This window comes from Amphiprion ocellaris, chromosome 7 (assembly GCF_022539595.1).
Source record: "Amphiprion ocellaris isolate individual 3 ecotype Okinawa chromosome 7, ASM2253959v1, whole genome shotgun sequence".
NCBI lineage: Eukaryota > Metazoa > Chordata > Actinopteri > Pomacentridae > Amphiprion > Amphiprion ocellaris.
This window is the reverse complement of record NC_072772.1, coordinates 35,062,719-35,090,098: the sequence shown is the minus strand read 5'-3', so window position 1 is coordinate 35,090,098 and position 27,380 is coordinate 35,062,719. Positions and strand designations below refer to the sequence as shown.

The 27,380-nt window shown below is 39.5% G+C and overlaps 4 protein-coding genes and 1 pseudogene across 4 annotated transcripts; 2 read left to right on the top strand and 3 right to left on the bottom strand.

Moving 5' to 3' along the window:
* Positions 1 to 882: 882 nt before the first annotated feature.
* On the bottom strand, positions 883 to 3,239 carry LOC111570954 (olfactory receptor 52K1-like). Its single transcript, XM_055011887.1, has 2 exons — positions 3,228 to 3,239; positions 883 to 2,102 (listed from the first exon to the last, which is right to left on the bottom strand). The coding sequence occupies exons 1-2, from the start codon at positions 3,237 to 3,239 to the stop codon at positions 1,104 to 1,106; spliced, it is 1,011 nt and encodes a 336-aa protein (XP_054867862.1). The 3' UTR covers positions 883 to 1,103.
* Positions 3,240 to 10,198: 6,959 nt separating this feature from the next.
* LOC111570958 (olfactory receptor 490-like) lies at positions 10,199 to 11,449 on the bottom strand. The gene has a single exon (XM_023273976.3). The coding sequence runs from the start codon at positions 11,229 to 11,231 to the stop codon at positions 10,296 to 10,298; it is 936 nt and encodes a 311-aa protein (XP_023129744.1). The 5' UTR covers positions 11,232 to 11,449; the 3' UTR covers positions 10,199 to 10,295.
* A 1,865-nt stretch (positions 11,450 to 13,314) lies between these two features.
* Positions 13,315 to 16,060, bottom strand: LOC111570953 (olfactory receptor 11A1-like). The gene has a single exon (XM_023273970.3). It carries the CDS (start codon positions 15,914 to 15,916, stop codon positions 14,921 to 14,923), a length of 996 nt encoding a protein of 331 aa, XP_023129738.2. The 5' UTR covers positions 15,917 to 16,060; the 3' UTR covers positions 13,315 to 14,920.
* Positions 16,061 to 19,119: 3,059 nt separating this feature from the next.
* LOC111570957 (olfactory receptor 10R2-like) lies at positions 19,120 to 20,441 on the top strand. The gene has a single exon (XM_023273975.3). The coding sequence runs from the start codon at positions 19,316 to 19,318 to the stop codon at positions 20,246 to 20,248; it is 933 nt and encodes a 310-aa protein (XP_023129743.1). The 5' UTR covers positions 19,120 to 19,315; the 3' UTR covers positions 20,249 to 20,441.
* A 3,012-nt stretch (positions 20,442 to 23,453) lies between these two features.
* LOC111570952 (olfactory receptor 11A1-like) lies at positions 23,454 to 24,417 on the top strand (annotated as a pseudogene).
* The last annotated feature ends 2,963 nt before the right edge of the window (positions 24,418 to 27,380 follow it).

The window sequence follows — 27,380 nt, the reverse complement described above, 5'->3', positions numbered from 1 at the left end:
ATGAGTCAGAATGTAAGAATGATAAAATCTACTGTTCAGCATGGTGAAACGTCTTTCTACAGCGTAGAAAGAGTAGAGACTAAAAACTGGACTAAAACTTGTACAAAATGACAAAATACTTGCCCAAAATTTGTCAAATTGTTCGTAATGACTCAAAAATCGGAATTTTAAATTAATTTGAAATGATTTTTGGACAGTTTTCAGGCTATTTGGGCAACTTTTGAGTAATTTTTGGACAGTTAATGTTACTTTGGACAAATTTCAAGTTATTTTTAGAGAAGGTTTAAAGTCATGTTGGACAATTTTAGACTGAAAGCGCAAGAAAACAAACTGGATCAATGAAATAGGTGCAGCATGGCTCAGAAACAGTGAACAGAGCAGCAAGTTGTTGAAGATACATTCAGCATGGTGAAACATCTTTCTATAGATGATGAACAGAGATCGAGTTTGAAGAGGATTTAAAACTGTAAATATCTATAATATGTCAATAATTCAGATCCAAACCACTTTCAGATCCAGATCCAAAGTAAGATTTCGATCCAAAACTGGTTTGAATCCACATTCCAACCAGATTCAGATCTAAAACAGATCTAGACCCTTATACAGACTCTAACCAAATCCGGATACAGATTGAGTTTCTGACCAGATTCAGATCCAAATCAGACCCAGATACAAACTAGATCTAGTTATAAACTACATTCAGACCCAGGTCCACACACAGATCCAAAGCAGATTCGGGAACAGATCTAAATCAGACCCAGATTCAGACCAGATCCAGATCAAACCACAGTCCCGAAGGTCATCCAGGTTCTGGTCCACGTGTTCTGTCCTCTCTGTTTGGACCTGAATGACTTCACAGTGTAAATTCAGCCGAACGCTTCCATCAGAGAGCACAACAAAACACCAGTAAACTTCATTTATCATGACTATTGTTACAGTTTAACAAATGAACCTGCTTTTATTGTTATGTTTAGATGTTTTATCATTAAACCTTTGAAACCCTGCTCCCTTTGGTGCTGATTCATAGTTTGTATTTATTGTTCCTCCATCGTGTTGCTTCTGGTTTGTGTTCGTAACAAACTGGACAGTTTTTTAAAATGTTCTTAGGAATAAGTGAGAGCGTGGAAACGTCGACAGCAGGTCAGCATGTTGAGAATGTGCTGTCGAATCTCGGTGGTTGGGATGCCGTAGATTATTGGGCTGAAGCAGCTCGGGAACAGCAGGTACATGGTGCTGAAGAAAACCTGGATGGCCGCTGGGAGGCTGTTTCTGATCCGGTAGGACAGGTAGGCGATGAGCGCCACCATCAGGCTGACTACCATCACCACGATGTGAGTGACACAGGTGCGAAGAGCTTTGGTGCCCGATTTTCCTGAATGCAACACAGAGACGAAAATGACAATGTAGGAGATGGTGATGAAGATGAAGTTGGCGACGAGGAAGAGGGTGAGCAGTCCCAACAGGCTGTTGACGGTGATGTTTCCACATGCGAGCTTGACCAAAGCCATGTGTTCACAGAAACAGTGGTTCATGACGTTCCCTCCACAGAACACCAGCCCACCCGCCATACCCACCATCAGCGTGTTCAACGTGAAGTTCCTGATCAAACATGGGATTATGAACTCGAGGAACCTCGGCAGCGTCATGCAGTCGTGGTAGCCGAGCGGCGTGCAGATGGCAAAGTAGCGGTCGAGTGCCATCCACACCAGCAGCGTGGACTGAAACGCTCCCACGAAGTGAATGAGGTGCATCTGAAGCAGGCAGCCAATCAGAGAGATGCTCCTCCAGTCAAACAGGAAGCTCAGCAGCATGTTGGGGATGAAGAACAGCGGGAGGCTCAGGTCGACGCAGGCCATACCGGCGATCAGGATGCACATCGGCGAGTGGAGGCTTCTATGGGAGGCCACGACGTACAGCAGCAAGGAGTTTGCCAACAGCGATATGGTGAACATGATCGAGAACGGAACGAAGAGAACCGGCCTCAGCGCTCCGAGCTCGAAGAATCCGTCCAGGACGAAGTGTCGGTGCGAGGAGACGAGTTCGGTGTCTTGCTCAGTGACACCTCCACATGAGCTCTCCAGGCCAGGATCAAACCGGCAACCCTCCGGTTACAAGACGGCCACTCTACCCACTGAGCCATAAAGTCCCAAATAGATAAATGAAATGAAAACCACAACATTTCGTTCATTATGAGGAGAAATCAGCAGAAACATCAGTTCACTACAAAACCCATAAAACTATAACGTTTCCGACTTGATAGTGATGGAAATAATCACTGAGACAAATCAAGACCAAACAAACAAGCTGAATAACTGAGTGACTACTGCAACATTATTTATCTGGATTTAAAACCAGATGTCAGGATTCCACATGATCATCTGTACAAACATTTCTCTGCACGATGAAGCTTTTTCATTTCCATTCAGAGCCTGCAGGCTGCAAACATCTCTTAACTAGTTTATCCCTTAACAAATGTAGGTATTTAAAACATCACAGCTCTTAGATTTTTGTGTCTTATCAGGGACAGTTTGTGTTTTTCATGAGCTGTGGAGATCAAATCAAGCTGCTCTGTTAACTGAGCAATGAAACAAGCATCAAAACACACCTTAAAACCATGAGCATGAAGCTGAGCAGTGAAATTAGACGCCTTCTTTCTTCTGACTTTAACTTTTCTACACATAACAAATCACAGTCTGACCTTCTGTCTGCAAAACACGCTTTTCTGCAAACAGGATCACATTCAGTGGAAACGTCACTGATAGAAACATGAGAGAAGACTTTGTTTTAACTGGAAATGGACCTGAAGCTCTGAAGAGAACAAACCAGCAGCTTTTACTTGTGTTCATCTCTGATTGATGACTCTCCTCCTTCCAGATTTCCCTGCTGAGGTTCTGACTGAGCTTTTTAAAACCATCGTCACATGGAATGAAGCCCAACAAAGTGACGACACAGCAAAACTCCCCGAGAGTCAAAGTACAACCAAACGTACGTTCCCAGAGAAACTTTTATGGTTTTATATTCTGATACCAAACAGGTCTAAAGGCCCCGAACCCAGATTCTAAAACACAAAGAGTCAGAAAAACAAAATGACTTAAAGAAGGCATAAAATGAACCACAGTGGAGGAAAACACAGCAAAAGTGACTGTTAACTATCTTTAACTAACTAGTACTACAACTAACGTTCCATAGTGTAGTAGGCAGGGATCCTGACTATTGCTACAACTAACCTTCTGTATCATACAGATATCTAATACTACAATTAACCAAGTACAGTGAGCAGGCAGTTAACCTGACAGCACAACTGACCAAATACAATGTAAAATGCAGTTGACTCAACTATTACTACAACTAACTATCTGTATGACACAGTTAACGTGACTATTACTATTTAACCAATCAACTGGAATGTGCTAGCTCCTGTTTCAGGCCGCTTAATCAAAGAAAATGTCAAATTTATGAATAAATCTCATTTAAAAACATCAAGAGTTGAACCAAAGTGCTGTACAACTGAAATAGAAGGCCACAAAACAATAAAACACAATAACACACAAGGCTCCAGCTACCAGTGTTTAAAACTACAAGTTAGAAGTCTAGCAGTAGTAGTTTGTATTCCTCTTGTTGTGTGTTGTGCTGATTTATGTTGTTACTACAAAAATCTTCCACTATTTAAAATACATTCAACCCCTTTCTGTAACAACTAAATTCCGGAATAAATTATAACATGTAAAATAAAAGAAGTGGCAACTTTTTACAGATTTTAAATTAGAGTTTAAAATATCTGTACTAATGCAAGATTCATTTAAAACATTTTTTTAAGCCTTTAAGAGACCTTTTTCAAAAATATTTGTTTATTTACTGTATAAACTAAGGTCACATAACATCCTGTTACAGTTTAGGAGGTCCGCCATTTTGTCTGCAGGCAGGTACTCTTAAAAACTATAATTTCATTTTTCACATAGACATAAAAACTACATGTATATCAACAGCTGTCAAATCGGATGTGGCTGAAAATGCTAAGACAAATTTGGTGACTTTTCCCAAAATTAGTTTAAAAAAGCGTTTTCCCCCAGAGATTGCATTTTAACGAGCAGACGCCATTAACGACTCAATGCAGTAACATGATTGGCTGGATGGTCCCGGCGCGAGAGCTATAAAGCAGATGATTGGCTGTTTCGGGAAGGAGACGGGACAAGGGCGACACAACCACCATCTTTTGAATTATCCAACAGATCTATATAAGCTTTTTAAAGTAAGATCTGTCCGTTTTGTTCAGACAAATTCTGACTTTAGCCGTTAGCACATTAGATCGACTGGCGGTGAAATGTTTTCTGACGCTGCTCCAGCTGTGTGTATTTACCGGGAGCGCCTCCATGTCCCAGGCCGCCTGAACTACCCACCGGCTCAGTCTATTTGCTGGAAAACTCCGCGGGTGGTTGGAAACACGGAGGGACCCTCAGAGTTTTCAGCCGACAGGTGAGTTACACAGCCGGGATTCATCTACCTGAACATGGTCGGTAACATTTCCGAACATCCAACAGGACTCGGTGTAAATGGAAATGTCTAATTCACGCAGCCCCGGAGACATTTAGTGAAAATTTTATGCTAATGTCGATGCTAACTTCGATGCTAACTAGCTGAACATAGCGGCAGGTAGATTCTGTCACTGCTGTCCTGAATTTACTCAACAATTTTCTGATTAATTTCGATATTTTGGGCTGCTTTGTTTCCACACAATGTTTCCTTCACACCAGTGGAAAGGAAAACACACATTTAGCCGTTGAATAAACTATATTTGTCTGTTTATGCAAATGAGTCAAGTTAAAAGTGTTTTCCATTCAAAAAAAATACAGTTGGCTTTAAATTACATTTCCTAACAAGCTTATATATTGATGTTAAGACCCTAAAATATATTAAATTATATATATGTTTACATGACCAATGTAACTTTGAAAGTAAGGACCTTAAAATTTTTCATGTATTCTAAATTTACCTTAACTAATGTTTACAGATAAGCAGGTGTTTGGCATGTACGCAGTTTATGACTGATATCAGAAGAGGACAGGTGAAGAAATAAATGTATGTTCAGATAAAAACATTTGACAAATATCTTGTTTTGTGTCACTCAAAGTCAGTGCAACTAGTTTATGTAAAAACAGCTGTTCATCAGCATGCATGGTGGATTGATAGCCGTGGCAATCATGAACCAAAATAAGGAGGTGCAAAGCAGCCAAGATAGTTCCTAGAACCAGTGGAAAAGTTAGTCTGGAGCCCTGCAAGGTCACAAATCACTGCCTGCAACCAAAGTGTTGTGCTGCCTGATGACTGTGGGGACAAAGAATCACCTAAAATAACAGGTTTGACATACTTTGGTATAAAATGAGATAATGACTCAAAAAACTGACAATAAAACATTGTTCAGTTAATTAAAATTACCACCTGGTCTTTACAATTTACAGTGGATCAAAGGTGTTCAAATATGGTTAAACAACAGTCTAAAAGTAGGAATGTGTTCATTTTTTTCTCTGTCAATAGCAGAAACTTCCTCTCATCTGAGTGGCAGTTGAGTTTGATGGGGGTGGGTCAGATCAGACCTCAACAGGAGGCCCATGTCTCTTTAAAATTATTTTGTGTCTGTGATGATTAAATAGTAAAAGTTAAAGATTTGGCCTTTTGGAATCTGATATTTAAACACCAACATTTACCGGATTCACTGAAAAGACGTGTTGTGCAGAAGCAAGATAGCAGTTAAAGCTAAATGTTTGCATCCTTGGAGATCAGTTCATCTTCTGCTCATTGAACAATTCGCAGCAACTGGAGTTTTTTCATGCATCTGTGCTGTAATTTAATATTTTTACGATTTTACACATTACACAGGCTCGTGATGGTCAACTGTGGAGCTGATCGACACTATTAAAATGAATTTGTGTGTTCTGTCCTCTTTGCTGTGTTTCAACTGTGAGGATTTGAAGCTCTTCTTTGCCATACAGAAAGTAAAATAAATGTTTTTTTGGGTATCAGACTGTTGGTCCAAGTAAACAAATAAGGGAAACAATCAGCAGATTAGTCACTAATGAAAACAGGCCGGGTATCGCTGAGTCAGGTATTTTTAATGGTTAATCTGCCCATCCAGAACATGGTAAATAATAAAATATTGTTAGGAATTTCTTCTATCTTCATCACAAATTGGATATAAATCTGCATAGAATCATTTACCGAATAGTAACAACATGATTTATTGTCTATGCCCATCGAAAAAGACTTTATACTAGATGTCATGTGTTTAAACAGCTAAAACTAACTTGATATCATGACTTTTATCTGCTTATTTTCCAGTGGAAATTTAAATAACTTGATTAATTATGTGATTGACTCATTTATTATAAATCACCTTCATGTTTTCTCTCTCTCAGGGTTTTTGTAAGAATTTTTACTTGATGTAAACACGCTTTTTCTCCACTTTTAGGAACCATTTGGAGGACTTTTGTCAAGAAAAGACCTCAAGAGAATCATTTGAACCCCAGAACTTCACCGATCCAGGTAAGAACCGCTCCAAACCAGACTGTTGTTGAAGGTTTGTTTCCTCTGTGGGTCATTTCCTAGCAGCAACATGCTTAGTGTCGCAGTGTGACATTGGTTAGTGGGCAGTGGGGACTCTTCAGGTCAGTTTCATCATGTTTACTGTGTGGTTTCACCTTAATGAGCCCCGATGGAGCTCCTCATCAGCAGCAGCTATTTCCATCAGTAACACAACAGGAGGCCTCACCCCAGAGGTCTGAGTCTGTGTGGACACTCGGACACTCTGGAGATGCCTCACTAACGGGCCAGTTAGCACAGAGGAATCATGGGAGGACGCGCTGTTGTCGCCATGGTTACTGCTGTTTATTGCTGCTGATGATCATGTTTGTCCACGAGGATGTTTTTCTTTCAAACTGTGTCCATTAGGCTGATTAGAAGCTCAGTAATCCAGGCCTGGTTTGGAATACAACACCTTGAATTTGTGCCTTAAAGTGATTAAATATTCACAAATACATCATGGATACCGTCGGGACCATATATATGTATGACCGTATGTATGTATGTATATATATATACACACACACACACACACACACACACACACACACACACACACACACACACACACACACACACACACACACACACACTTAATTCTGTTATTTTGGAGAAGAGTTGAGCCTTGTATTAAATATAGAAATACACCTTTTCTATATACTGTACCGCATCTCTTTGTCATCAAAATAACATTTTGACCTCGACCTTTTTGTCACGTTAGACTCCGAGCACTGCTGCATTGTTGTACGTTTGGTATTTTTTGCTCACCTAGTTTACATAAGTGCAGAGGCTAAATCTGTAGACAATATTTCAGTAGTTCACTAAACCCCACAAACCACTGGTGAGGTTGAAAGACACGTTGTCACCAAAATGACACCATTTATCACCCAGAAATGGTAAAAACTAGAGCTGGGACTTTAACGTGTGAAAAAATACACATTTAGCTGTACGTTTTTTTAGTTCCCTAATTTGTGCCATGCCGGTAGCACTGGTGAACACTCCAGCCCAGTAGGTGGCGCTAATGAACCTGAAGTCTATTTGCCAGCTGTGAAGAAGATGCACAAGACTCACTGAGTGATGTCAGGAAAGTTTGGTGAACAGTGAAGGAAGATGACATTGCTTGACTTGTTGGGTGGAAAGTTTTTTTTTTTTGTTTGTTTTTTTTTGTTTTTTTTTAAAAAAAAACTTCCCAAGCGGGGCGCCCAGATAGCTCAACTGGTTGAGCGGGCGACTCATAAGCAGAGGCTAGGGTTTGATTCCAGCTCATGGCCCTTTGCTGCAGGTCTTCTCCCCTACTTTTCTGTTTGCTTGTCAAATAAAACCAAAAAAACAACTTCCCAGTGGCAGTTTGGATAAAAGCCTGGTTGTGTGCAAATTGTGCAACAAAGAGTTTTCTGATTACTGCAGCACTTCAAGCCGACAGTATCACCTCAATGTAAAACATATTACTGCGAGCACAGACAAGCCATTTTTTCTCACATGGAAAAGCGTCGCATCTGAATGTCGCCCGCTTGGTGGGTGAGTCACCAGTGGGCTACCAGGTGGTCACATGACAGCCCTGTAGATGTGTTGGACCAACATGACGCCTCAGTCGCAAATTTTCTCTTTTATTATGAAAACAGTTCAAAGTACGAACTTGGTCAAAGTATTTCTGAAAACATTTGAGGCAAGAGCTGCTGAATCTTCTCGTTTCAGTTCAACAACAGCTGGTTTAGATGTTTAACGAAAGTTTCGTGACGTGTCGGACTTCCTCGCCGCAACAAATTTGCATGAAATAGGAATGAAATTGCTTTTTGTAAATGAGCTCCAGGGCAACGCACCACAACCAACCAGCATACAAAGTAGTGCATTTCACATACACAATGATTGGGATGCGAGAAATTGACAGATCCTGTGGAGATGACAGTCATGGTACCGGCTAACGGTGTAGCCATCCCATAATAGACCACTTTTCAAGACGTTGAAAGTGCTTGAGTTTACAAAAAATCTTAATATGTTGAATATAATCGCTCTAATTGCACTTGGAGTTTGCAGTAATCTGTGAATGTAGTAGAAAGATGAAAAATGTAGATAAATAGAAATGAAACATGAGCATTTTTGTTTGTTGATGTATATGTATATTCATCCATTCAGTCGTCAACCGAAATTTATTTGAATTGAAAAGCTTATTGTGTCAAAAATATGACAAAATGTGATTAATTAATTAATTAGTTATAAAGCCTCTAATGAATTAGAATTTTTTTTAATCGCGTCCCACCAGTAATTAAAATCGCCTCAACAAAGTGAAAAGTTCAGTTTGTATATCACACCTCAGTATAACTGCCAGCATTGCTTTATACTGTTCTACTCTAGCCTGATTTTAGAGTACTTATTTAAGTTTTCTAGCTTTATTTGAGTAATGCGTGGCACTTATGTCTTATTGCTTTCTACTTTTCATACTGCATTTCTTATATCATTTGTTTTTTCTGAGCAAAATCTGGCATGAGAAATTCCTTTGTGATTATTTGTATCGTATCTTTATACAAAGTGCAACATGAACACAGTGAATGTTTTACAAGACGCTAGAAGCTCTTTCTCTTTATTGTGTTGCTGTTCCTTGAATTTGGTAGCAGCTTTAAATTCTTTGTAAATATACCTGGATTCCCAGCACAGACGTTGTTTGGGTTTGAGACAATGTTATAAAATGAGGACTTCAGCTGCAGAGCGGTTAACATGTAGCTCTCATTATTTCATACTCGTTCTGAAGTCTGACAACTTAAACAGAAGAATATGTAAATTAAAACTACTTTATTGAGAGTTCAGCCATATTAAAATACAATTTATGTGAGCACAGACATTAGCAGAGAAAAAAACATATGCATTAATTCGAACAACTAATAACAGCAACTCTACAACTGAATATACTAAATTGAGAGTTATAAATAGAGCTGATTATAATTTAAACTTTTCAGTAAAGTAATTGAGTTTAATCTGAGCTCCATCAACATGAACATTACTTGTCTGACAGGTTTTTAAACCTACCGCTGCAAACATGTTTTAGTCTCTACTGAAAACCCAGCAATAATTATAAAACTGTTATTTCATATATGGTGTTATCATATCTAATGTTTCATTAGTTAATTTTGCCCTTTTTTAAAAAAATATTTGGTGAGTTGTCTGCTTAGTATATTCATATTCAGTTGTTTGTGCTGCACTTTTTGTTGTAGAAAGATACTGTAAAACCTTCTGGGCTTTTTGCAGGAATCAGAGGTCAGACAGATGGATGACTTAAAAAATGCTTAATCAGATGTTAACGCTGCAACAATTAATACAATCTACAATTAATAATCAGCGTGAGTAGAAAAAAGTAAAACATTTTCTGATTGCAGCTTCCTGTATGTGATTTCTTCTCTGGTTTCCTTCCTGTGACACTAAACCGATAGTCTTTAGACAAAACAAGACATTTGTTATCTTTGGGAGACGTTCAAATTTTTCATTATTTTCTGACCTTCTAGAGACCAAACAACTAAATCAATTTGTCCAGAGAATAGACGGATCAGTCAACAGCCCTGTTAGATGTGCATAGACCATCAGTAAAAGAACAAAATGCAGTGAATGAGTCGACTTTCAATGATTGAGACTAAAATTAACACTTGGTTCTATGTTTTATTAAAATACATTAATGCTGCAGTTACACATTGTCACATTACATCTAATAAGGACACATCGGATAACATCTGCAGTCACATTTTCCTCCCAAAGAGCAGAGTTTTACATACAATGCGTATTTTGGACAGTTTCAGGCCGTACATTAAGGGGCTGATGAGTGGCTGACATGTGAGCCAGTAGAGGGACAGGACAATACGCAACAAGTTGGGTAAACTGGTCATATTAAACCTGCCCTGCACGATCTCAAAGAAAGCCCCACAGGCGAAGTTGAGCAGAGAAGCCAGGTGAGGCGTGCAGGTGCTGAAGGCTTTCTGTCTGGTCTGTTTACTGCCAGAAAAACACACCTTAAGGATCCTCATGTAGGTGTAAAGGATTAACATGACCAGACCAAAGATGACCGTGAACATGTGAACCAGTCCAAACACGTTATTGACCGTGATGTCAGAACAGCCCAGTTTCACAATATAATAGTTGTCACAGTACACTTTGTTGATGATGTTCCCACACAGCTGCAAACTGCCAGTCAGACCGTAGGTTATAACAGCATTGATAAACAAAGGGTAGATCCATATCAGAGCAGTGAGCATGACGATCTTATTAAAGGTCATACGTGTGTTATATTGCAGAGGATTACAGATGGCGAGATATCTGTCATAGGACATGATGGCTAAAGTCAAAAATTCTATACCTCCATATGAATACAGACAGAAAACCTGCAGTAAACAGATCGAATAAGAAACAGTGTGAACATCAGAGAGGATCTGAACCAGCAGGAATGGAAACAACCCTGTACTACCATACAGTTCATTAGCAAACAGGCTGACCAGAAACAGGTACATGGGCTCATGGAGGCTTCTGTTCATGCAGATAATCACAATGAGAAACACGTTAGCACTGACGATTGCAACATAAAGAGCCAGAACAATCAGGAAGTACAAGTATTTAAAGAGTTCAGTTTCGTAGTAGGCACCGAGGGTGAAATATGAAACCTGTGTGAAGTTTCTCATCATCCCTCTGTTGAAGCATCATTAACACTTTTCAGCAGATGCATTCACCGCAATTATCCTGCAGCATTTCCAACAGCATGACTGTGGCAGAAAGCAGCAGCTGGATACAAAGACACTTCAGTGTAACAACAACAAGCGCATTCATTTCAACAGCATGTTACATATGTTAAACTCACCATCACCTCACAGAGAGTCAGTGTAACATCAATGTTTTCACTCCGACTCCCTCCCAGCTGAGCTCAGATGCTGTTCTTCTGCTGTTTTTAAACTTTTCTGAGCAGTGGGACGGACGCAGCGTCTGACGTCATGACCAAACTGACTTTATGTTTTTCTGCTATACAGTTGTGAGCAAAAGTTTACATAAATTTGTAAAGACCATGTCCATGATTAATTATTTCCCCCCAACAGAAATCCCCTATTTTTTCATATTTGTCACACGGAAGTGTTCCAGATCATCAAACTAATTTTAATGTAAGACAAAGATAACCTAAGAAAACACAAAATGCAGTTTTTAGATGGTGATTTTATTTTTCTGAAGGAAAAGTGGTTCAATCAGTGGTTAGCACTTACGCCTTGCAGCTAGAAGATCCCCGGTTCGTGTCCCGGCCTTCCTGGGATCTTTCTGCATGGAGTTTGCATGTTCTCCCTGTGCATGCGTGGGTTTTCTCCGGGTACTCCGGCTTCCTCCCACAGTACAAAACATGCTCAGGTTAACTGGTGATTCTAACTTGTCTGGAAGTGTAAATGCGAGTGATTGTTTTTCTCTGTGTAGCCTGGGATAGACTGTTACCTGTCCAGGTGTCCTCTGGCTTCACCCTCAGTCAACTGGGATGGACTCCAACCCCCCCTCCACGACCCTAATGATGATTAAGTGGTGGATAGAAAATAGATGGATTGAAAAATGGCTTCCAGCCCAACTTGTCCTATAGGAAAAAAGTTATTGCCCCCTTAGCTACCAATCTACCAACTGACCACATTAATTTGTCATTTTGGTTCAGTTTCATCATCCATACTCACATGATTACTGCCAGGCTTGTTGAACCTAAACATATCTAAATAGAACCTGCTGGATATTGTGAAGTAGCTAAAGGGTCCCGAAAAGCAGCACATGATGCCACGTTCTAAAGAGATTCAAGAACAGATGAGAAACAAAATCACTGACATTTATTAGTCTGGAGGGTTCCAAAGCCATTGCTGAGGCGCTGGGACTCCAGAGAACCACAGTGAGAGACATTAAAGACAAATGGAGAAGCATGGAACAGTGGTGAACCTTCCCAGGAGTGGACCAACATTTCTCCAAGAGTGTCGATCTCTAATCCAGGAGTCACAAAAGAACCCAGACAAACATCTAAAGATCTGCAGACCTCACTGGCCTCAGTCAAGGTCCGTCCACATGATTCTCCATTAAGGAAGACTCTGGGAGGAAATGGATCCATGGGAGAACTGGAAGGGTCAAACCACTACTGACCAAAAAGAACATAAAGGTTTGCCTGGCATTTGGAAAAAACTATCTGGATGAGCCCCAAGACTTTTGGGAAAAACATCCTGTGGGCTGATGAGTCAAAGGTGGAACTTTCTGGATGACATACTGCATTCCACAAGAAGAACATGATACCATTAGTGAAACGTGGTGGTGTGATGGTTTGAGGACCTGGATGACTTGTCATATCTGATGGAGCCTTGAATTCTGCTCTCTATCAGAAAATCCTACTGGAGAATATCCACCATCAGTTCATGACCTAAAGTTCACTAATGGTTTATAGGGCAAGACAAAAACTGCAAGCCCGTCCACCTCTGAGTGGTTCAAAAAGCTAACCCCTGGCCTGGACCTCGTAGAAAAACAAAAACCACGTCTAGCTCCTCAACTTAAACACCGCCCACCTCGGGGTCCCATTGATGTTTACCGAGGCGTAAACGACGCCACCTCTCCAGCATCCTCTCTCTCAGCGCCAAATGAGACGCCAAATGTGACACCAAATGTGACGCCGTGTCTGTACAAAGGTGGAAATGAAATACTAAGATGTGACCTATCAGACGTCTTGTACCACACTCAAAGCCTCGACCCCCGTGAGCCTTGACTTTGGTTGTAAATGAGCACACTGAGAGCTGTGGACACTGATGGTTGCATAGTTTTTATTATTATATGATTTTCCATACATGCACACTGGGTTGTATGCTCTTATTGGGTTCATGCACACTTCCTTCTTGTAGCATCGCAGCTTTACAAATGTATGTCATTTTTTGTTTCCACCCTTGAATATTGTGATATGAAAATATACACTAATTTTAAGCAGGTGACTTCAACAGCTTTTGTTTGCTGGTAGTTGGCTTGTAAAAACCTCTAGAATAGTTTTTAGCTTTGGATCTTATTCAGCTCTGGCTTTGCATTCGTCTCAGAGCTTTGTGGTGCTGATGTAACTGGTCAGACTAATTAGTGGTTTTATTTTGTGTGTTTGAAACAGTTGTGGAACTTTTCGCTGAAGTATTTTCACACAACTTTGTTTTAATTTGTGGAATCAAATCTTTCTTTTTAGTATTTCTCTTCTGTTCCATGCATATGTTGCTGGAAAGTAAAAGATAAGTGTCTCAGTGTGTCTGAGAACCCTTGAAGTGGTGTTAATGATGTCAGATTAGTCACAGAAAATAAGAGTTAAAAATGAGTTAATAATGTTGTAGCTGTATTTTATACTCAGATCTTTCTTCTTCTTCATCCTCTTTGTATATCTGTATATTATACTGTTTGCTTGGAAAGAATAAACAAAAAAAGACCTCAGATTATTTAAACATTGTAACCGTTTTCTCAACTGAAAAAGTGATTTACCGATTTAAAGCTGGAAATAGTTCTGATATGGATTCATTTCATCACTGCCGTTAAGATAATCCCTTGCAAAAGGATTACTGTGTCAGTGTGTGGCAAAGAAACAATTAACAGATGGTAACATGATTTTAAACACAGACATTTGAGTTGAATTAGAATTTAAGCTTTAAAACCTCAAAACAAAGTTTGGAACACAAGTTGTCTTTTAAGATAATATCAAAATTATCAGAAAGAAACTATAAAAACCAAAATCAATTGAAAGAGGAAAGAAATTAAAAGGCTTTCCAGCTTTCTGACTGGCCTTGACTAAATCATATGAAGTTCCGTCAGGAAAATTAACCAAGTTTTAGCTTCAAATCAGGATATTTCAGCAAAAACTATTTCAATTTTCCTCATTTAAAAATTTGACAAAAATTTAAAAAATATTATGAGTATGACTGATTAAGCTGTTGCCAACAGTCAAAAATGAGACTTTTCAGGACAAGTATGGAAACAAATCAAAAATGTAAATAATACAAAATATGTATTGCGCTTATGTAGTTTCTGTAGAGTCATTATTTTCGAGTGTTGATAACATATATGGACACTGAGGAAAAATGCAGATGACACAATTTTCTTTTCAATTTTTGTGAAATGAATAATTAAAGAATAATTTTTTTTTCTTTTTTATGATCTGTGGTGCTGCAGCTGTGTCATACTGCACAGAAGACATTCTGGCTTCTCTGTAGGTCCTGTTTTCATCGAGGCACAGAACTGAATATCTCCCAGAAAAATGTGACGGGAGCAAATAACACACAGAAACTGCTTGGAGTTTAGAGGGTTGAGACATCTGCTGAAATCAGGTTTATTTATGTTGCGCATACACATTAAAAACTCACATTACTGCTCTGCACTTATCATGTTTGTTGTTTTTGGTTGTTTCTTTTTTACCAACAAGAAGAATTTTACATGTGGCGTGTATTTTGGACATCCTGAGCCCGTACAGTACTGGGTTGAAGAGCGGCTGACACGTGAGGAAGTATAATGATAAGAAAACTCGCAGCACATTGGGTACACTGCTCATATCAAACCTGCTCTGTACTATTTCAAAGAAAGTCCCACAGGAGAAGTTGACGAGGGAAACCAGGTGAGGTATACAGGTGCTGACGGCTTTCTGTCTGGTCTGTTTACTGCCAGAAAAACACACCTTAAGGATCCTCAGATAAGTGTACAGGATAAAAACAATCAGACCAAAGATGACAGTGAACATGTTAAAGAGTCCAAACACGTTGTTGACCGTGGTGTCAGAGCAGGCCAGTCTGACAATATAATAGTTGTCACAATACACTTTGTTGATGATGTTCCCACACAGCTGCAAACGGCCAGCCAGGCAATACCCCATTAAAACCATGATAAAAAATGCATATGCCCACGTTAAAGCAATTAGAAACATAATCTTGTTAAACGTCATGCGTGTTTTATATTGTAGAGGATAACAGATGGCGAGATGTCTGTCATAAGACATGACAGCTATGGTCAGAAATTCAATCATTGCATAAGAGTACAGACAGAAAACCTGCAGGAAACAGAGTGAATAAGAAATGGTGTGAACGTCAGAGAGGATCTGAACCAGCAGGAATGGAAACAACCCTGTACTACCATACAGTTCATTAGCAAACAGGCTGACCAGAAACAGGTACATGGGCTCATGGAGGCTTCTGGTAATGCAGATAGTCACAATGATTAAAACGTTAGCACAGATAGTTGCAATATAAACAGCCAGAACAATCAGGAAGCACAAGTATTTGAAAATCCCAATGTCAACGTAGGCACTCAGTGTGAAAAATGAATCCTGTGTGGAGTTGATCATGATCCTGTTGCTTCTTGACATTGTTCAAAGGAGGAACTGACAGTAAGACTCAATCTGTAAACTCCTGCTTGGAACTGCTGTTAAAATGTTGATGACATTAAAAATGAAGAAAACGGCTGAGACAGTTTCTCTAATCTTACCATCCCTGGTGGTGACCTGCTGCAGTCAGACTTCCTCCTCACTGAGCTCAGACTCTGCTGCTGAGAACCTTTTGTAATCAGCTGACGCCCACAGCAGCAACGTCACCTCATTATACTGATCTCTGAAGGATGTCAGGGACATGATGGTTGATGGTGTGAAGGCCAAAAATTACTCAAAAATGTGTGAAACTTTGCATACACATCAGGACCGGCAAAAATTTTTGATATTTTAGGGGGAATTGCATAGTTGTAGCCAACTTCCCCAAAAAGAATGCCTAACTTAACAATACACAGAGTTTTGTATGAGAATGTGCTTCTATCTGATTGGTCTATAGTTGGGGGAATCCGCAGTTTAAACTTGAACCCCCCTAAACATCTTCTGTCCTCAGCCAATCCGGACCATCTTCACCCGGAAGGACGATGTGTGAATGTAGAGGTGTTTCTACTGTGTTGTGAGGACTGAATGTTGTGTGTATGTGAGTTCCGACAACGCAGAAGTGAGGTGGATGTGGTGTCTTGTTCATGTGCAGAGTGTTCTCTGTTTTTCCTGTCAAGGTTGTTGTGGAGCCTCACAGGGAAGCAGAAGCTTTGACCTTTCTGTCTGTTAATTTGTAGCTGTTGTGCATTAGCAGTGGTTAAATGCTCAGTTATTCAGCTTCTGTTATGCTGTCAGTTATATTCATTCTTCACGTAGTTAATTTCACATGCAACACCCAATATTTATAGCATTAAAACTATTATTAAAGTATTATTCCCAACAGTGGGAAGTCACCTCCGTCATTCTCAGTGCCGTCTACATTCACCCGCAGGCGGACATGGACGCTGCCTTAGCCGAGCTACATGAGGCTATCTCCAGCTAGCAGGCTAACCACCAGGAAGCTGCCCTCATCATGGCCGGGAGTTTTAATAGTGCCAACCTGAAAAAGGTGATTCCACAACTTCACCAGCACATCACTTTCCCCACCAGAGGAGACCGAACTTTGGTCCACTGTTATTCTTCCTTCAGAGACGGCGATGCAGCAATGACTCGACCACCATTCCACAGGTCAGACTACACTTACAATCCTCCTTCTGCCCAGGTACAAGCAGCGTTTTTCTTATTATATGATACGATATTATACGATTTTTCTTGTCCATTGGATGCGAGGTTCATTCCATACATGCGCAGTGGGTTCTATGTGCTTACTGGGTTCATGCACACTTCCCTCTTGTAGCATCATTCCTGCAAGACACAAATGGGAACTTGTTTGGCTTGAATGTAATGGACAATATTTACAGTATACAACAGATGTGAGTGCACCCCCGTACAAATATCACATAAAGGTCAATTGATTCTCAATATTGTCAACTCTTAATAATCGCGTTATTTCTCAATTCTCTTGTAAACGTCAAAACCAATACTTTGGAAAGACTGTATTGAAAGTACAGGCCCCAACATAGAAACTCAATGCAACAAAAAGTGAATACACCTGTGATCACTGAAACTGCACCGAGTATTGAGTCTTCCAGTAAGCCTAACTGCATCAGCATGGTTCTACAATGAGTAGAAAACAGCAGAACTTAGCAGAACTGTTTTCTCAGTTTTGGACCTGTAAGCCGTGGCTATCTGCACGTCTACATCATGGCTCCACATGGAAAAGAAATGGCAGAGAAATTGAAAAATCTCATCGTTAGACTTCAGAAAGATGGAAAAGGAATCAGGGAGATCAATGAGCAATTGTCAATCAGTGAAATTCAGTTGCAGCAGTAATTGGGAGATATAGAAGGAGTCCTAATACCACTAATCAGGGCTTCTGAAATGACTCCACAATCAGTGAACTACTTTCACCATAAAGCTGTGAAAAACAGACGACAGCTGCTTCAGACTTGGCACAGGGGTTATCAATGGAAATGAGTTTCTGAAAAACTTTTTTACTGTTCCCAAAACTTCAAGACACTACTTTACCAAAGAACACGAAAAGAAGCCTGATAAATGCTAGGAGCTCATTTTTGTTCAGATGAGATAAAGATAATTTTTTTGGCCTCAGATGGAGTCCAGAATGTTTTATGTGAGCCAGACCAGGACCACCACAGTGAATGCACAGTCCTGACAGTGAAGCACAGAGGTGTTAGTGTGATGATATGGGGCTGCTGAGTGCAAAAGGTGTTGGTGACATTTGCAGAAGCACCATGAATATCTACGGATAAACCAAAATACTGGCTGACTAGATGACTCCCAGTCTGCAAAGGAATATTCCAGCAGGAGAACCATCGAAACTTAGAAGTAATCTGATTATCTTACAGCGATACTGTTTAGAATCATTTAAGTGCACAGGGCTGTCCTCATTACTCCGCCAAGGAACGCGGTGGAGTTATGTGACGATCGGCGTACGTTTGTTTGTCTGTCTGTGCGCAACATTACTCAATAACAGACTAACAGATTTGGACGAACTTTTCAGGGAAGGTCAGAAATGACACAGTGACCAAGTGATTAGATTTTGGCAGTGATGCGGCTTATAGTCTGGATTCATGGTCTGGTAAAGATTTGTGTGTCATTGTGAGATAGTCGCACGACATCACTGTAACTATGACAACAAGTGAACACTACGTCAGCTGCCTGCTGATGATCACAATTGCGATCCTACTACAAATCCACCGCTGTGGACTTAAAGGGACTTATCCATCTGAAACGATTCAAGGAACAACTGATTAAATTGTGGGGGTGTTTCTGAGTCCGTCTGCTCAGCGCAAGGTCATTTTGTTTGTGGGTTCATCTATGTTAAATGGACACGTTCTGTGTTGATGTGATTTCTGACCATCAATAACTGATAAACAAATGCTGTTTTTCTGACAATGTCATGTGGAGGAATAATCAGTCTTGGCGGAGTACTGCGCTCTCTGAGTGCTTTTCTTGTTCCTGTCGTGTACTTTACATGAAAAAGTCCTGCATGTCAGCTTTTACAGTGACATACAGAAATACATTAAGTCACAGAGAAGGAGAGTTTCGAGCTGCTACGTCAGTGTATTGTGACGTCGATGCATAAAGAGGATAAAAGAAGCAGAGTTGAGCTCAGTGAGGAGGTGTCTGTCAGGTGATTGTTAGGACTCACTGTGCTGTTAGTTCAGTGTTGTACAGCTGCAGAATGGTAAGTTAGGGCTTTGTGAGTTTCACTGCTGTGTTCTGTATAATGAACTGCTGCCTGACTTTTAAATGCTTGAGCTGCACAGAAATAACTGAACTGTTGCAGATCTATAAGAAAATGTGACACTGTTCATCCTGTGAAGTCTTTTCTGAGCCTGAATGATGACGATCAACTCCACACAGGTTTCATATTTTGTACTCGGTGCCTATTTAGACACTGGCATGTTTAAATATTTATGTTTTATGATTATTTTGTGTCTGTATGTTTTGATTATCAGTGCTAACGTGTTTCTCATTGTGATTATCTGCATGAACAGAAGCCTCCATGAGCCCATGTACCTGTTTCTGGTCAGCCTGTTTGCTAATGAACTGTATGGTAGTACAGGGTTGTTTCCACTCCTGCTGGTTCAGATCCTGTCTGACGTTCACACTGTTTCTTATTCGCTTTGTTTCCTGCAGATATTCTGTCTTTATTCTTACGTTTGTGTGGAGTTTTTAAACCTGGCTGTCATGTCTTACGACAGATATCTCGCTATCTGTCATCCTCTGCAGTATAAAACGAGTATGACGTCAAAGAAGGTGGCCACGCTTATAGCTCTAGCATGGTTGTTCCCTTCTCTTATGATTGTAGTTTTGATTTCACTGAGTGCACCTCTGCAGCTGTGTGGGAACATCATTAACAAAGTCACCTGTGGAAACTACGCTATAGTTAAACTGACCTGTACCGAAACCAGAATCAACAACATCTATGGACTCATTCACACCATCATCTCGATCATCACTCCTCTAATTTTAATCCTCTACACCTACATGAGGATCCTCAAAGTGTGCTTTTCCGGCTGTAAGCAGAGCAGACAGAAAGCCGTCAGCACCTGCACACCTCACCTGGCTTCCATCCTGAACTTTTCTTTTGGTTGCTGTTTTCAAATAGTCCAGAGCAGGTTTTATGTGAGCAGCGTGCCCAGTATGTTGGACATCATACTATCGTTGTACTTCCTCACATGCCAGCCGCTCTTCACCCCGCTGCTGTACGGGCTGAAAATGAGCAACATCCGCATTTTGTGTCAACAGCTGTTGTTTGGTGAAGTGTAGGTCAGTTCAGATGCATGAAAAAGTAAATTTGTGCTTTTCATGTTGTTGTTTCGTATCCTCTGGAGCTCAGAGAAACGGCGTGATGGTTTTGTCACTGTAATTACCTCCAGCTTCCAGGGGGACACAACCAGAAACGCAGCGCTGCTTTGAAAACAACGATGCAAGTGATTGTGTACCAACAGTTTAAATGAAAATGAATCACATTAAACACTGAAATAAATCTAGTTGTGAACTTGTGTTTCATGATTGTTGGATCTTCAGACAGTAGAAGGTCTTGATTCTCTAGCACTTGGTCTTTTTTTTATCCTCCAAGTAAGAATTATCATGAGCTTAAACAGCCACTGCACTTACTGAGGATAATGTGCACATATATACTCTCTCTATATATTTCATGTAACGGTCACCTGGTGCCAGAATTTTCCTTTACATAAATACAACTTTGTTCCCCTTCTGATGCAGCAAAGGAACAAACTGAGGCATAAAGATTCACCAAAATGCAGGAATTTTAAAGAATTAGATGCCAAAAGCTGTGACCCCCAGTCCTTCTGTTTAACCCTCTGACTTTTCAAGCAGTTTATTGCATCACATTTTTTCCTCACTGCAATACAAATTCTCCAGAAGTAGAGAGAGAACTGAGACATATCTTCTGTAAAGAATGTCAGAAATCAGGGGGTGAAAAAAGCTGAATTTGTTTGATTATTTATTCGGCAAAATTGGTATAAACCTGGAATCAGCAGGTCACCAAGTGTCCAATTCTGGAAAAAAATATACATGCTATAGATTTTTAACTATTTGCATTTTTATACATTTATCCCCTCTTTGTTATACGTGAACACTGCCTACAGTTCAGCTGAAAACTCAAATTAACTACTGGTCACAGCTGATTCATTCAAGGATTATCAAATCACTTTCGACGAACATGGAATTTTTAGTTTTTGCAGAATCTGATGCAGACAGGTTAATTTTTGCTGAATTTTTAAATGAGACATGCAGGGCGAATTTTATTTCATCTGGGATTAGCAGTGAAGGAACCAAAAGCAGACATCACAGGGAGGCAGGAGAAATCACAAAAGAAACTTTAATCACTAGTACTCTAAAGGCCGAAGCATAGGAAGGCCAACAAAAGACGTCTGGAGGTCAAAGAAAAGTGCAAACAAAAGGTCCAAGTGTGTAACTAGTCTACAAAAAAGTAAAAACGTAAACCTGATGAACAGGAGACAAAACAGCAGAGCAAATACGACACAGCACAAGGGAAAGACAAAACTAGTCATAGACGGAGACGACAGTTGAAATGGACAAAACTAGCAAGTAAAAAAACAAGAGACGCAAGGATTGGGATAGTTAGAAAATAAAACAGGAAGTAACCCAAATCAAAACCCAGAGAATATGTTAGATTTTACTGAAATATTAGAATTTTAACATTAGATTTGGTTAAACTTCCTGACTGAACTGTGGCTAGTTCAAGGACTGTTGGAAAGTTTAAAAGAGAAAACTCAGAATATACAGATTCTATGTGTGAAAATGTGTTTATTATCAGATATTTAAAATGTTCCAGTGAGGTTTTATGAACATGCAGGGAAACTTTATTTGCTTGTCCTGAATTTAAAACACGTTATTATGGCAATATATGATTTAACAGCTATAATGTGTAGTATTGCAGATATCCTACCAGTCAAAAAGAATAATTCAGAGTCCATTCTTCACTGTAATCATTTGTTTTTCTCATTACAGATGTTTACACTTCAGGTGACTTAACGAATTTACAGTTTAATTCTAAGGTCAGTCCGTGTGATTTCAGATAGCGGCGTTTCGTTTCCGTTTCACTTTTTGTCCAGTGTTTACTTATTGTTATTTTGGACCCAAAACTAAGTCCTGAGAAATGTTTTGGCTAGATTTTGAGAATTTAATATGTTTTTTTTAAGACCTTGGAATTTGTGTATTTTTGTATCTACCCTGAAAGAGTTCAGAATTTTCAATTCAGGGTGTCTTCTTAAAGTGTGTGTGTGTGTGTGTGTGTGTGTGTGTGTGTGTGTGTGTGTGTGTGTGTGTGTGTGTGTGTGTGTGTGTGTGTGTGTGTGTGTGTGTGTGTGTGTGTGTGTGTGTGTGTGTGTGTGTGTGTGTGTGTGTGTGTGTGTGTGTGTGTGTGTGTGTGTGTGTGTGTGTGTGTATACACATTGTCTTGCCATATTTGCTTCACATCATATTCGCTGATGTTAAAGCCTCAAAAATTGGTGAAATGTCGACCAAAGACTTTATTTTAGTAGAAATACACACACACACACTGTGATCCCAGAAGTCTCTCTCTATAGAGAGACTTCTGGGATCACAGTACTATCCTTGTTTGTAAATTTTGCACTTTCTCACATTTTTAAGGGCCCTGTGATAATAATAATTCTGTCCTGAGCTGGAGCCTTTCAGTAATTTGATCTGCTGTGCACTATTTTGTCTGTATTACATTAAATTTCTTGGCTGTGGGAGTTAAATTTTGGGAGATATTGTAGCCTTAAAATGCCTTCCCAGGAATAATATTTTCCCTAACGTGAAAACAGAAAAATTCCCAGTGTCTGAAAACATATGAAATTCTTAAAATTCAGCCAAAAATGTTGTGCAGAACATATTTTTGTGTCCCAAATATCAAATAATTAAACTCTGCAGCAACATGTTTCCAGAATTCTGCCTGAATTGAGACTGACTGGGCCTCTGTCTCATAGTGCTAGTTAAAAATATCTTCAGTTCCCCTCAAATGAACATATCTATTATGTCCTTTATACTTTCTTACATTAAGTTTGAAGTGGTCCGAATGAAGTAGATATCTCAAACTTGTCAGAAAATAATTACAGATATGTAGATTAAAGATTCTGTCTGGTCACAGTCAGTCAGTTGCATAAATTCAGAGATGTTTAAAAAAAGTTGAGCTGAAATTAGATCATCTCTAAGCTACTTCAATAATCCATTAGTAATTGTTCACATCAACATTTCATGACTTCAGCTCCTCAAATGAGGAAAACCGTTGCTTTTTTAAAAAAAATTTTATTGACTGTCTTTATTGGAAGAAATTTCACTGGCATCAACATGACGTATGATACAGTATGACAGAGAGGACTTCCAGAATATCATTTTTTCCAGTATTTTTTCTCTCCCACCAGCCCCCCAAAGGAGAGCAGTTCTCAATGTATATCTATTATCCAAATGTAAACAGCACAAAATGCATCTTGCTGCCTACTTTGACATGCATCTCTTTAGGTACTTATTTTTCATGGTTGTTCTGTGTGTTTATGTTTTTATTGTCGGTACCAATGGGTTTCTCATTGTTGTCATTTGCAAAACCAGAAGCCTCCATGAGCCCATGTACCTGTTTCTGGTCAGCCTGTTTGTAAATGAACTGTTTGGTAGTACAGGGTTGTTTCCATTCCTGATGGTTCAGATCCTGTCTGACGTTCACACTGTTTCAGCTTCACTCTGTTTCCTGCAGGTTTTCTGTTTATACACTTATGACAATGTTGAACTTACTAACTTGACCGTCATGTCCTATGACGGATATCTTGCTATCTGTTATCCTTTGCAATATAACACACGTATGACATTCAATAAGGTTGCTTTTCTGATTGCAGTGATGTGGTTACTTCCTGTTTTTGTCCTTGGTCTCACAACATCACTGACTGCCTCTTTGCTGCTGTGTGGGAACATCATTAATAAAGTGTACTGTAACAACTACTCCATCATACAACTGGCCTGTTATGACACCAGAGTCAATGATATGTTTGAAGTCACTGCTGCTTCCCTCACACTCTGTGTTTTGGGTTCTGTCATCCTCTACACCTACGTGAGAATCCTTAAAGTGTGTTTTTCTGGTCGTAAACAGAGCAGGATGAAAGCATTCAGCACCTGTATACCTCACCTGGCTTCTCTGCTCAACTTCTCAGTTGGTGTTAGCTTTGAAATCTTAGGAAAACAGATTTGATCTGAGCAATGTGCCAAACATTCTGCAAATATTTTTATCTTTACATTTTCTAACAGTACAACCGCTCTTTAACCCTGTAATGTACGGACTAAACATGTCTAAAATACGCATCATCTGTAAGAGTCACATTGTGTTGTGGAAATGCAGATTATTCACCAGATTTGTTCAGCTGGACAAACAAGAGAAAAGAATAAAAGTGTGTCTTTGACTGCTCTGGTGTCAGCAATGATAATCTGTTTTTTTTTATTTTATTTATTTTACGGATTGAAAAACCAAGTTGTGATAATAAAGAGCTGATGCAGGGCAAAAAGTTTTCCGAGTTTTTGCAGTTTGAATATTACTTCATGTACTTTCTAGATCCCCTTCAGCAAATTGCAGTGTTTCAGCAGCAGTTTACATGCAGTAAAAAAACTTGACTTTTAAAAATATTGAGTGTATTTCAACAATATCAACAACACTAAGAAACTGAATGTGTTTACTTTAGGATTTTTATTAATGATTTTGCCGTACTAATTTGCCTGCACTTCATATGTTTAATAAAATAGTTTTATTTTCATGGTGATGCGAAACTGTTTTACACTCTCCATGACTGGAAAGGAGATCTGATTCTGCCTTTACTCAGAGGTGAAACAAATTATCGAAATATAGGGTCTGTAGACTACAGTTACTGTAAAAACTAAACTTAGAAAAACTTGAGCAAAAGAGAATCAAGTGCCGATCACAATATTTAACCTTTAATTAGGGAAGCACCTCACCTGACAAATTGCATTGTTTAAATATTATTAAATACTTCGGCTTTACACAGCAATCACAGAATCAGCTTCACATTTAATGCACTGCCACGGTCAGGTCAGTTTTATTTTTATAACCCGTAACCCAAAATGTACCACTGATGTGACTTAAGAATCAGGAGTTTAATTTTTCATATGCTGATACAGTATGTGCAGTGAAATGCAAAATGACTATTCTTCAAGGCTTTGCAATAACAGGACACGATAAGAAAAGATCCCTTAAAAATGTTTTATAAAGTCATGAAGTCAAAAATACTGAGGTGGTAGAGACTGTAAAAGCTAAAATGCAGTGTAAGTTGAGCAGGAGTGGCCCTAAAAAAAGAGACAAAACTCTCACTTTGGTTGTACAAGGGGAACGTAAATGTAATTTTACTATGATGGAAATGGATAGTAACAGCTAAAATACAACAACAAAGCTGATCATCACCCTTTGGCTTATGGTGCTTGAACAGGGCCGAGTGCAATTATTTCAGGACTCGTGTCTCATTCAGGGTATGTTGGGCCTTGTTTGGGTCTAGTTTGGTATTGTTTGGGACTGGTTGGGCCTTGTTCGGGTTTGTTGTGTTTAGTTTGGATCTAGTTTGGCATCATTGAGGTCTAGTTTGACCTTGTTAGGACTTATTGGGGCTTTGTCAAATTTCGTTCAGGGTTTGTTGGGTTTAGTTTAGGATTGTTTGGCCTTTTCAGAACTTATTTGGCCTTTTGAGTTCATTCAGGTCTACTGCAGCCACGTTCAGATCTAGTTGTGCCTTATTAAGGTTTTGTTGGGCCTTGTTGGTGCTTGTTTGGCCTCATTTGGGCCTTGCTGAGCCTTACTTAGGGTTTGTTGGACCTTTTTTGGGGGCTCATATTGGGCATGTTAGGCTTTGGGGCTTCTGCAGGTGGGGTTGGCCTTATTTGGAACTTGGGCCTTATTCGGGGCATTTTGGGCCTTGTTTGGGTCTTGTTTGGGTCTAGTATGTGACTGGTTGGGCCTTGGTTGGGGCTTGTTGCCTTAAATATCCACTTTCATAGTATAGTCTCAGGCGCTGGCCAGAGCGTTGCCATGGAAACAGTCTGTTGCTGAGGTGGTGGGGGTCTTTAACGATCTGGTTTGCCGGACCACGTTCCTCCTCGTGTTGATGAGGTTTGGGGAGCGCTGTATCCGTTGTACACTCCACTGACCTCGGCACCATCTGCAGAACTTGAACCACTGGGTGGTGTTCCACAAGCACTAAGACAACAAAGTTTAAGTTAGTATCTAACCTGAAATCCAAAAGAAGCAGTAAGAGGGCCCTGTATGCAGTATGGTTATATACAATATGATATAACATAGACCGTATACACAGAGTGGTATCATCCCAACTAGTTTATAAATAGAAGATGAAGATGATGATCTACAGATGATGTAGTCAAGCACAACCTGTCGGAAAACAGGTCGGAAGTAGGGCTGCAGCTATTGATTATTTTAGTAATCGAGTATTCTATCGATTATTTTGGCAATTAATTGAAATTCGGATTCCGCGCTTGATGTTACAGCATCAAAAGTGGAAGTGAGTGCGCTGTGCAACAGAAATAACCATCCTGGTGGAACAAGGGTAGGCATCTGCGGTGAATTGTGAATAAATAGTATCGTACAGGCGTATTGTACATATATAGTAAAGTGCAGGGGCATTATACATATATTGTATAGTACAGAAGTATTCTCCTTATACTAAAGTCATGGGAACCCCACATGTATTTAGTTGGTGATGCAGAAATCACATAAGTCTGTTTTTATGTTTGGTCCGTTTAAACTGCTGGTACTGCAGCTGACAGAACACAAATAAGAAAACCGATCAATTTAGATTGATTACAGAGAATATTTAATCAGTAACTTTAGTTTCACTTTGTTTTGGTCACAAATTAAAGTGATTTCCTTTGAATATATGAAGTTTGATAGTTTTATTGTGTAGCTGTCTGTTGATGAATAGATGAATAAAACAGAGCAGAACAATAATCTGATGGACTGAATCATAGTGAGGTCCGTATCAAAGCACATAAAGAGTAAAGGCACTAATTCACCTTCTTTTTGAAACTGACAATAATTAATCTCTACAGATGACACAAATATGAAGGCAGATTTATGTGTGTATTTAATATATTGTGGGTTTTTTTCTATTTAAAGTGTGACAAATGAACACAGGCATCCCTTTTTTTTGATTTTATTAGATTTTCAACACACAACATAGCTCAGACAGAACACAGGGACAGAATGATAGAGGCAGACGAGTACAGTAAAATGTCACTCGAAATAAAAGGACAATTTATGAATTAACGAGAGGGAAATCCTTTGAGTACATGAGAGGCTAGTAACGGGCCGATAAATTTCAGATAGGGGTCCCAGGTAGAGTAGAAAGTG